At 32.9% G+C, this 12,254-nt stretch overlaps 2 protein-coding genes across 2 annotated transcripts; one reads left to right on the forward strand and one right to left on the reverse strand.

The window, feature by feature from the left end:
• The first annotated feature begins 435 nt into the window (after positions 1 to 435).
• On the forward strand, positions 436 to 2,946 carry LOC115450018 (acylglycerol kinase, mitochondrial). Its single transcript, XM_030177924.2, has 3 exons — positions 436 to 685; positions 1,402 to 1,700; positions 2,079 to 2,946. Exons 1-3 carry the CDS (start codon positions 576 to 578, stop codon positions 2,915 to 2,917), a joined length of 1,248 nt encoding a protein of 415 aa, XP_030033784.1. The 5' UTR covers positions 436 to 575; the 3' UTR covers positions 2,918 to 2,946.
• A 581-nt stretch (positions 2,947 to 3,527) lies between these two features.
• Positions 3,528 to 11,365, reverse strand: LOC115450014 (probable methyltransferase TARBP1). The gene is made up of 7 exons (XM_030177919.2): positions 8,532 to 11,365; positions 7,994 to 8,056; positions 6,265 to 6,598; positions 5,263 to 5,925; positions 4,934 to 5,088; positions 4,491 to 4,664; positions 3,528 to 3,900 (listed from the first exon to the last, which is right to left on the reverse strand). The coding sequence occupies exons 1-7, from the start codon at positions 11,195 to 11,197 to the stop codon at positions 3,753 to 3,755; spliced, it is 4,203 nt and encodes a 1,400-aa protein (XP_030033779.1). The 5' UTR covers positions 11,198 to 11,365; the 3' UTR covers positions 3,528 to 3,752.
• Positions 11,366 to 12,254: the final 889 nt, after the last annotated feature.

A 12,254-nucleotide genomic window follows, 5' to 3' on the forward strand; every position in this document is an offset into this window, starting at 1 on the left:
AAACATGACGCGTTGTGTTACGAGCTTGTTACACACTGTTAAAATAACGTGCGGGATAGAGAATAAGGCCCCAGGGCCCTGATTCTCTATCTCACACGCTATTTTGACAGTGCGTAACTAGCACGTAACGCATCGCGTCGCGTTTAAAACAATAGAAATTGACGTACAGAATATACTTTTCACGCTGATTTCACGAAGATAACGTAACGCGGCCGCGTTACGAGTTTACACTGTCATAGAGAATAAGGCCCCAGTTCATCAATTCAATTCCTAATCCGAATAAAATATTCAGTATTATTTTTACCGGTTTATTTTAAATTTTTATTTTTTATTTAAAATAACAATATATGAAATTCCTTTCCTTTATGTAAAATGTTGTTATTCCTTATGGAATATTATTTTATTCTTTTTGCGCTTTGCAGCACAGTGCACCGTTTTAGAACTGTAAAATTGTTGTCAAAAATGACTAAACAGCTGATTATAACCTAGAAATCAGAGACCAACAAACTAGCTAGAAACCTCCATGTAATTAGAATAAATTTAGAAATAAAACAGAAGCGGAGTAGCCAGTTATAATGGAAAGAATAGTAAAATTCGCTAAAGTTATTCGGAATAACTGGAAAAAATCTGTAGTTGGTGTCATCGCATTATACTATGGTGGTGCAACACTCAAAGAAAAATACGAGTAAGACAAATTTAACCACTAAATATTTCAATATTCAATATCGTGCCTTCAAGCTTCATCGTATGTGATAATCGCATCGTTTCTTCTATCGCAACTCCCTAGACCGTATTGATATACTTACCTCATATTTTTATGTGGATGATTTCCGCAGTGCATGCGAATTTCATATCATTTTAAATTATTTTAATTATTTACATTCATCTGATATCCTACTTTTATTTTGAGAAATATGTTCTTATATATCAGCGGATTATCTTATTTAAACAGAATATAAAGGTATACTTACTTCTCTTTCGATAGTGGCTTTGCTATAACTGAAATATCCATGAACTTTGTTGACCACTTACCAATAACTTGGGCTGCTGGCTGTTTCGTTATTTGTTTGCGGATATTATAAAAATACTTAGAAGTTGTTTTAAAAAACATACATTGTAACTGATAAGTTTTGATTAGGTCATATTCCTCATACTTTAAAAACAAACTATTGATACCCATGTATCAGTCAGAAGTAGGAGATAGCTGAAAGCATTACTTTTCATCAACCGCACAACTGCCTGTACATAATATTTTATGTAATAAAATCCAGTATGCATAGAAAAGTAATGTAATTTTGCAGACAAGGTAACATTTAACACAATAACCTATTATGCTCCTTTTACATAAATTCTTCTCCATAAAATATGTTGTCATGCATTTTAACACATTTATAATTTCAGAATCAATGTGCTCATGCGAGCAGCATGCAAAGAAGCAGCCAAGTATGGAGATTCTTTAATTCCCATGGAACGAAATCCAACTGTTATCACTGTCATACTCAACCCGGTTGCAAACAAAAGAAAGGCAAAACGGGACTTTGAGAAGTACTGTGAACCTCTCCTGCATCTGGCTGGATTGCAGATGGATGTGGTTCAGACAACATCAGAGGGGAATGCAAAAGAAATTGTTGAGAGTTTGAAAGGGACTGAGGCGATTATTGTTGCTGGTGGTGATGGAACTCTCTCCGAGACAGTAACAGGTGATTTGCAGATATGCAGTCTTACTTATAAACTTGATTTAGCATTAAGAGGTGGTTAAGAATTGTTTAAATAGCTGTCAAAAACATCACCATTTCCTAGTTGAAACACTTAATAATAAGCGGCAAGATGGCAGGTTTTGACTTATTGCCGAGTGAGTAAATTTGTGTTTTAACTAAGCACAACTATGTATTATATAAAACTGTTTATCTTAATAGTTTTGACAGGTATTTCGCATTGGTTGTAATTATTGTTCATTTAACATGTTTTGTTTGAGAATAGTTTCTTGGTCTTCTATCTAATTGACATAAAGTTATTAAGCTAATGTACTATAATTACAAAATGATTACTTTTTATAAAATTCTACCCCTTTATTCCAGGTCTCCTGAGAAGGAATGATGAGGCAAACAGATTTCCTCTGGGCATCTTACCCCTTGGACGCACAAATTCTATAGGCAACACACTCTTCCCGGGCGGTGACGGCGTGGAAAAGGTCAAGCAGCTAATAGACGCATCAATGGCCATCATAAAGGGAAACACAGTATGGAAAGATGTTATGAGAATTGACCCAGTAGTTACCGAAGATGAAACACCAACTCGACCTATCTATGCTATGGCTAGCATAGAATGGGGAGCATTTAGAGATACTTTGGCGAAACGGGACAAATATTGGTTTTGTGGCTCTTTAAGAGAGTATGCAGCATTCATCTTCAATGGATATAAAAACTCTTTAACATGGAATTGCAGTGGAACCATTAAATACACACCTCCTTGTGTTGGATGCAGTAATTGTGTCGCTAAGCGGCCAGAGGTCAAGAGAAAATGGACATTCTTTGTGTCAAACACTCATGCAGCTCAGGACATAGATAAGACAAAAATGGTAAATCCAGAATGCTTGATGACACAAGAGATTTGTTTCAAGACCAGTGACTTCAATATAAAGACACAGAATGTTGGCAATTCCCATCCTATTCCAGCTTTAAGTATTATTTTGGGACGCAATACTTATTCGTACACAGAATTCGTATCAGAAGGTTGGAACAGGTTGTCAAAAAGTCCTAATACTGAGCCAATTTATGCCAGAACTATTGAGCTATTGCCAAAGGATGCTGAAAGAGAAGTGACAATAGAAATAGATAAAGAAGAATTTGATATGAAACCTGTGAAAATTACATTGTTACCTAAAATAGTGAAATTGTTTTGCAATGCCTCTGATTGATTTGTTGTAGTAAATTATTTTTGATGTTAGTTGTGTGGTTTATTTAGTAGATAGAATGTACCTAAGCATACTCCACGGCGTTTTCTTGTACCAAAAGTTGTGGACTTAGTAACCCAGGTTCGAATCCTAGCCTCGCAGTGTACTCACCATCACAACGTAGCACCTTCCTAGCGAAATTGTAAATTGCTGAAAAGTTTTAAATTATAAAAAATTCTAACCGTTATTGGAACTAAAAGTATTGTTTAGTAAGGAATGAGACAACGAGCAACTGTTTCGCATGCTGGTAAGCGACATCTATACATCCTAGCCTATTATAAAAAGGAGTTCGATGAAATTGGGTACCAATACTTTAAGACCCTAGGAAGGCCATAAGACTACTTTTATCCCGGAAAAATATAAAGCGGGACTTTTATCCTTGTATAACTTTCAACCGGGAGAAGACGCAAGCAAAAGCTAGTTGATAACTTATGGCCAAAAATTACCATAGAATGTGGGGCCCAACTATTGTTACTTTGTAGTCTATGGCCAAATAAGATAATCCTTGTATGGAACCGTAAACACCAAATTCCATGTGTCAACTACTAATCTATCCAAAAATTAAAATCCAAAAGAAAATGTTACAAAACGATTTATTTACAAACACTACATAGACACCAACTTAATATTATAATAGTCTTATTGAGCACATCTTGATACGACAGGCCCTCAGTTTCTCATGGCCTAAATGATACATATTCAACTAAATGTAATTTCATGTATGGTTGAGATTCCTGTACCATTATTAGCTGTGACTCAAGATCTAACTTGTAAGAGGTAATCAATATTTAAATACAAATCACAGTATATTCTGCCGCGCGTACTCCCAAACAAATATGGCGGCTGTGACGTGTACGTTCAGAGACCTCACGAAGCCCTGCTGCGGTATCTCCACGCAATGATCCATCATGGGCAACAGGTCGCACGGCACGCCTTCTTTCTCGTGTCTAAAACAAAAAAAACGGCTTAGACTATATATATATATATATATATATATATATATATATATATATATATATATATATATATATGACCTGGGATTTCTTTAAAAAAAAAACCGTTATAAAGTCTTGATAATGACTGCTGATGATTAAGTTTAAAATACAGGTAGAAAGATAAAGTTGAGTAAAAACGGTGAGTTCTGTATTTCTCAGTTTATTTTACATTAAAATTATTTCTGTTGACAATAAACAAAATAATTGAAATAATTGGAAATACCTATAAATACAGAATGATGTTTATACTTTTCTGATAGGGGAAAGCCCACAATAATGTTGGACATCATTATCTTAATCACCCACGGTATCGGCGATTTAGTTCCTTTTCGGAAGTACATATAGCCGCATGTCATTTGAACACTTTTTAAAACGTGACCTAAAAGAATCGTTGAAACGCGTTCTTCCGACCGGGCACACGAACGCCGGGATACACCTAAGAGTAATCCTACTGAGGGAGCCAAGATTAAAGAAAGAAAGAAGAGTCCGCGTCAGTGTCGATATCACTGATTGACGCAAAAAATAACAAGGTACGTACTTACCCTAACAACAACAATGTTTTCTTTGGAAACCTAAAGCTCTGCAGTTTACAGCTGGTTGAAGTCTGCTCAGCGGCCACCACAGAGTATCCTTCGGCCTTCATCCGCGTCAGGTACTCCTTCAGGGCTCGTCCTGGACGCACCTCTTCCACGTCCACCCATCTCTCGGCCGACACACTGATGACCAGAAATGTAGAAATGTGTTTTGACATAACCTCCTTTGAATAGTATTTAATTTACCATCCAACAGCCACCCCCATAACATTGGGGTCACCGTTTGTACGTTTCATATAGATAATTCAGCACATCTATTGTCTATTCTGACTTCAGCGCTTGCTCATCCCAAACTAAGAGTCTAAACTCTCGTAGCCAGGCTACAATAAATTTTGCCAGAAAATAAATCAGTAGTGTATAGGGTAATGTTAAATACCAAAAAAATTAAATACCTTAATCCTTGAAACTGCTTATCCGCCAAATGTCGCAAGCTATCCACGATGTATTTCTTCACACCAAAAACCTCGCAAGTTCTCGCCATACCGCCCAAGTTCGGCAATTTATCTATCAGCGATGCCACTACTATTAACTGACTTCCACTTTCTCTCTAGAATACAACAAAAATCGATCAGATTCTTAGAAACTCAGTTCGATGGCAATTGAAACTCTATTGGATTTTGTATACCGTTGGTATTACAACGTAAACGACATCGAATTGCTCAAAATTACCAAGGACAACCTCTCATCAACTAGAAGTTTTAAATACTCATAATTCAATTACCTTCTTCCCAACATCATAACAGTTGACTTCACTCATATTCCTCCATGGTATATATTTCTTTTGAATCGTACAAACTGTTTCCACGTCTTCCAGATTTTTTTCTGCAACCTCACTGACTTTAACATCATAACAATCATCACTCAATCTAAGCTCAAGCCATTCTTCTTTAAAATCACTAACTTCGCGTAATGCTTCGTCAATATCTTTCAGAACATTTTTAATGTAATGCAAATCTCTTTCATCATTATTACCAACTTCTGAATATTTCGAAATCATTTCGTAAATGAAATACGGTGTAAAATTGCCGACTATATTAAAATTATTAACGAAGTAGTCATTTTGGAGTTTGCAGAAGTTTTTGTCTTTGCAGCTTTGGGCAAATGTTCTGCCTATTATTTCTATGGTGGTAACATATTTGGCTGATCCATTTTTATTCAATGCATATAGATTATTTGATAAATATTGCGCTAATAATCTTATGTTGAATATTTGGCCCATTGTATGTGACAGTAGGGTGTCCATAACGAAATCAAATTCGTTTGGAGTGTATACTTTTCTTAGTAATTTATGTTTCAGTGACCAGTAAATGACGATGAATTGTGAGGACAGAGGTACATTCTTCGCTTTTAATGTTTGTAGTAACTTCTCATTAATGGTTTGCTTCTGGAAATGAAAAGGTGTGTTGTAAATACGACGTCGTTGTATAAGTACCATATTTCTAAGGAAATCGTTGTCTAGCGAGAAGACAGCCTCTTATACTACTTCTTTTTTTGTTTTATGTCATATCTGTGTATTTTTTTTCAATCTCTTGTAAACGTGCGTACAATAAAGTCCTATATCATTATAATTCAAAAGCAGTTTGTAAAAAGACCAATTATTTAAATTTTCAAATGATTTCTGCTTTCATGTGGCTCCAGTTTGTGATTAAATGGGCAACGAGTTAATTATATATCAAATGCCTACGTGAAAATATGTAGGTAGATTTGTACAACACGAACTTACCTCTAAATACAAGTACAGAGTTATATACCACTCTAAGCAAATCCTCACGCTAGGCTGGTGCGGGAGCTTTCCTAACATTTCCACGCACCAAATAAACAGGTCCTGACTTCGACTTTCCACATTTAATAAAAGACCAAACAGGAAATGTTGTAATGCAGCCAAAAATGTCCGATGTGTTTGCGAGTTCCCGTGGTACCGCACTTTATTTCGGAACAAAATGTCCATTCTTGTTTTTATTAATTGCAGTATAATTTTTAGTGTCTCTGTGTCTTTAATCTTGCTTAGAGTCGCTAAGGAAACGTATTGTATTTGGAAATCATAGTGAGAGTTTATGCTGTAACAAAATGTTTTATTAAGTCAGAAAATGCTTTCATTGCTTCTATAAATCCTGAGACTATATATATTTTTTTATTTATTTCTTTATACATTTCCACATACAACTATTTTGCAGGTAATACCCAATACAATAATTCAGTACAATAGTCGCTATATTTTATTACTACTTAATTACATAAGCCTCTGTTTATGTTGGTGAATTTCATCAAAGAGCATAAAAAGACGCGACTCGTTATACACACGTTTATAAAATCAAATTGGTGTAAAACCGTGAAGCGTAGAAATTTATTTATGTGCATTTACATCAATACTGTTTGACTATGTATAGTATGTATTAGTGATGTAACGAATGTCATTTTTTGAACATTCGCGAATGCGAATGCGAATACGAATATCTGCTACCGACATTCGCGAATGCGAATGTTTAGTTTTTGTTCAAATTTGGCGCCAATTTTCTATGATGATTATCTAAATTTTATTATTATCTAAGATGATAATTATCTAAACATTAAAAAGTTATGTAAAAACTGATAAAAAAATTATAGAAGATATTGTTTTTGTTTCTTTCAATTGCTTTTTATTTCTTAGTTGCTATTGTGTTACAAGTTCTATGGGGCATTACATTTTTAAGCTTGATTAAAGTAAACGAAATAATTTTGTTTATTTTTAAAGTTTAATATTCCTCTACTCAAGTTTAATTACTAACTTAAAAACATGGTAAAAATAGTTAATTAATTGGTATGTTTTAATAAAGAGAGGTATTTTTCTTTGAGAGTCTATAATTTTTTGTTTGTTTGTTTAGACTATATTTATAGTTTATTGTAGAAGTATATTGTTTTAGTTTAGATTTTGATTTTATTAACCTACTATTACACACACAGTATTACGAATATTATCTCGGAAGGGGTATGCAGAGGCGCAACCAGGGCACACACTTTTCGCCAAGTGTGTTCCGTCTAATAGTGTGACAGGGGCGAGCCTATCGCCATGTCGGGCACAAATTTCACACTCCGGGCTGATACTGAGCAGAAAAATCCAAATATCACTTTGCCCGATCCGGGATTCGAACCCAGGACCTTAGAGCGCTGCCGTACCGCACATGCAGTAGAACTATGCCACCGAGGCAGTCTACTATTATCTTCAAATATTTTTTCTGATATTGACATTCGCAAAACATTCGCAGAAATTTTGCGAATGCGAATGCGAATGCGAATATCCAAAAATATGCGAATATTCGCGAATGCGAATGCGAATGCGAATATTCGTTACATCACTAGTATGTATATCATACTTTTAATGTAGTAGTGACACTGAAAGTGCCATAACTTTTAAATGGGCACATCGCGCATCCTTCCTACAGTACAAATAAAAGAATTTATTTTGTAAAACTTACATTTGCGTTTCCCATCCATATTTAGCATTGTTCAAAATATGTATTTCTGTGCTGTCCATTATTCTGCGAAAAAAAAATATTTCACATAAGTAATAAATAATAACAAGTATAATACAGTACCAAGAAATAATCCGCATAACACCTCAGGAAGTTAGGAGAGGCTGAAAGCTCTCGGCTCAGAACTACTGTCCCAGTCAGCATGAGCGGAGCCTCTTCCTTTTGACTTTACAGGTCTACAATTTTACTGTGTTCAATAAAAATATATATTAGTGGATAATAAGGCAAAAAACAGTATTTATTTTATTTTAAATAGATGATGTTGATATAATGAAGAGTGATCACTTGTTTGTAAGATCAATCACATATAATATTTATTGAAAAAAATACTTATTACTTTTGAGTTATTAAACATTTTCTGGGATTGTGGAAGTGTGTTTAAACAACAAATAGATGGTTGTCTCTTCATTAAAATATCATATTTTAGTTAAAAAAGGAATTTTAGTTAGAAACATCTCTATTATTAACATCATGCCCATACCTTTGATCTTTTCTTTGTACTGGAGAATACAGCAAAATTTCACAAAGAATGCATATCAGATGAGGCTTGAGACATTTCTTTTCATTTAACTTTGTAATTAAGTAGTATAGAGGCATGTTCTTCACTGCAGCATATTCAATAATCTTACTACAATATGACACAACTACATTATTATATTCAGCTCTTTCCAAAACCACATCATGTGTTAAAATATCCACAAATCCTTGAATACAAATAGTATATTGATTATTCGATTTCAACTCTTCAATCTCTTGCCATGTTCTATTTAAAAATTGTGGCATATTGAATTTTTTATTACTGAGAATCCTGCTTAGGATTATATGTATGATTTTCAGGATCCATTTTAAACAACCATATCCGCCACAATCTAAAACCTTTTCAACAAAATTCAATAAATCCTCATCTTTAAAAGTTTCCTCCTCTTTTAGCAAAGTGTGAATTAATTTACAACTTTCTTCATGAAATTTACTTTTTACTCTACCCACACTTTCTATATTTTGAGTAGGTAACTCATTTGACCAACTCATGACCTTCTCTATGTTTAATTTATCATGTTTGTGCATAAAAGAGTCATGTCTGTTATTCCAAATTATATTGTTTATGATGAACATACTCAGTACCCTTTTATCTATATCAGCCTCTTTATCCATTAAAAATATGGTTGAAGTTTTATACAATACTAGAAAGATTTCACATAATTCATCATTAGGGTTAATTAAAAAATTATCTGCTGCAAAAATTAATTCCATATCAGCAATAGTAGCAGCTGCATCATTTGAAAATAAACATAAAATATATTGGCACAATATTTTAAAATCTCGTTGAATTACTTCATTCAAAACTTTATTTGTTATGGTCTTATTTTTATTTGTTTCTCCAAGCAAATGCATGATGAACGAAACATCTTTAATGCACTCCAATTTGTTGCAGTATTGTCTGTCTACAACATGTCTAATCTTTTTTAATACTTCATTAACTACATCAATAAACAGGCTGATGTTTTCATGACTATTGAGGTATAATAGACAAAAATCTACATATGATTGTGACTCTGCCATGAATTTGAAAAAATGTCTTTCTTCTTCATCTGTAAAATTGATATTTGTAATAAGTTCTATAAATGGATTTTCATCATCAAATTTATTTTGGAAAAATGGATAAATGTGTAAAAATGTCTTCCAATTGAAACCCTTACAGCAATTGCCAACAAATAATGATATGTTTAGGTGTATTGCTTTCCGAATTATTATATTATTGCATGGCACTTTTAATATACTTTTCATTAAACTTTCAAATTCATGATCTTCTATGTTCATAGTCAAATTGTTTACTTTTAAATTTGACAATACATTACTCAAGCTGTATAGAGGCACAGGTGACCACTTCACTTCAGGAATTGCTTTTATTATATTTAAGATACAATCTTTTTCTATAATAGCTCTGTTTATTTTGGCTTCTAGCAACTCAGTTTCTTTTTTATTATCCAATAGATTTATATCATTAAATGCTTCCAAAACAGAAACAACTTCAGATGTGCTGTCAAAATAAAAATTAAGTCTGTATTCAATACATTTTAGTCTTACAAGTGCATTATCATGTTTAAGTCCAATATTAAAAGCACACATCAACCAACATTTTTCAAAATTATTTAAATAATCAAATAGCTGCAAAGACGGTAGGACTATGTTGCTCTGTTTCTCTTCTAGACTTTCAATAAGTATGAAAAAGTTATCCCACTCCAATTTCAAATTTTGGGAATTCTTTTGTTGCCACATAAATATATTATCTTTTTCTTTTACAGTGACATCTTTTTTTATCTCCCCAACATGGTCTATTGCTCTTTTTGCTAAATAAATAGCTGTTTTTCTTACAGATGCATCTTGAGAGTTAAGTCCATATAAAATGATTTTCCAAAATTCAGTCTTATAAATTATTTCAGAATATGTTTTAACATTGCACTCATCATCATTAATAGGTAAGTAATATTGCGAAAGACAGCATAATATCCTCAATGCTTTCTCTCTGTGATCATTCTCTAGATCTCTCATGTAATCCCATATTCTATCTAAAATATTGTAACCCACAACACTAACATAAAATTTAGGAACTGTATGGGTCAAGAAATGCACTTTTAGTTTCTCATCTGGATAGCTTAAAATATTAACTAACGGAGTTTCCATGAAATACAATGTGATCTTACCGCCATGGCCAACCACTGCATCTAAAATACTGTCGCATATTTTGAGCTCTAGCAATATTTTCGTAATGGAATCTTTTTCTATGTCATTTATGTGAGGCAAATCTATGGAAGACAAGATTTGCTGTATCAAATGCTCTGACTTACTTATAATAGTACTTACATTTAAACTTAGCACGACTTTAATAATATCAGAAACAATATTCACATTTTCTTCCTGAATATTCGACATTAGCTTTGCTATAAAATTACACTCTGCCTGATTATCACACTCAGAATCTTCACGTTTATTAATCAAATGTTTATATTGGAGTAATAACAGTGCATTTTTCAGGTGTTTTTCTGTGTAACTATTCCTTTCCATTATAGATTTCAATCTTGTGTCGATTAGTTCTTCGTCCACATCAAGGAGGTCTAGGAAAGTTAATTGCTCTTCGTTAGAACCCATTATAAATGAGGGCCCTGTTATTGTTCCATAAAACTTTAAATAATTTTCACTCTAGTAAGATACCTATTATTATAAAGGTTATGTTTTGCAGGATCGGTCGGCACTCGGCACACCTTTTTGACAGTTATTGTAAGTAAAAATTTGTCAATAACATATACTTTTACTCTTTCATGCATGGTGAATTATCTGTATCTTTCTCTTTCTTATACTATATAATAAAGTTATACTATGGAATACACACTGGTCAACCAATAACCAGCTGTTTTGATCTACAATTAATAGGAAAAAAAGGATTACCAGAACATAAATAAAATAATTACTATTTAAAGAATAAAAGTAAACTCGACATTTTCTATATCATGTCTAAAGTATATACACATAAGTACATAGATAAGGCATATTATTATAAATATCACTTAGTTCCAACCTCAAACTACGATAAAAAGCAATAAATAAGGTTTAGCACAACATGTAAAAAATTTGAAGGGCTATTGAATAATTGCAAGTCCTATTTATTACAACACCGCACAATTTGATTTTCAACTCCAATAAAATGTTTACATCCAATTTTATCGTGAGATTTAGCAGACCATGGCAACCTTTGATCCATCAACAATGAAATATTTAAAAAAAAAATCATATAAAATATGTCGAAATACAACATTCATTTACTTATTTATAATTACTATCGTAATATAACGTTTTATCGCATAGTTTCTATGTAACATGTAAAATAAACTGTGTATTATTTTGTTTTCTTTTTTCAGTTCACACTACAAAATAAATGATAGTCATTTTTGAAGTGTGTACTTATTATTGATTTTGAATAAAGAGGTCATAATTCGCCACTCACCGTTAAATAATTTGCTAACCGTTACATAGTGTCTCATTTACTTAGCAGATATAATTATTGACTGCTACAACATTTGAATGTACATACATATCGTTTCTATTGTACTTTGTGGACTCATTCGTCCCTGCTGTATGATATTCGAATAATAATCAGTGAAAACAAAATTAATATAAAATGCGAAAGTCATTATAATGCTTCAAACAG

This window comes from Manduca sexta, chromosome 24 (genome assembly GCF_014839805.1).
Source record: "Manduca sexta isolate Smith_Timp_Sample1 chromosome 24, JHU_Msex_v1.0, whole genome shotgun sequence".
NCBI lineage: Eukaryota > Metazoa > Arthropoda > Insecta > Lepidoptera > Sphingidae > Manduca > Manduca sexta.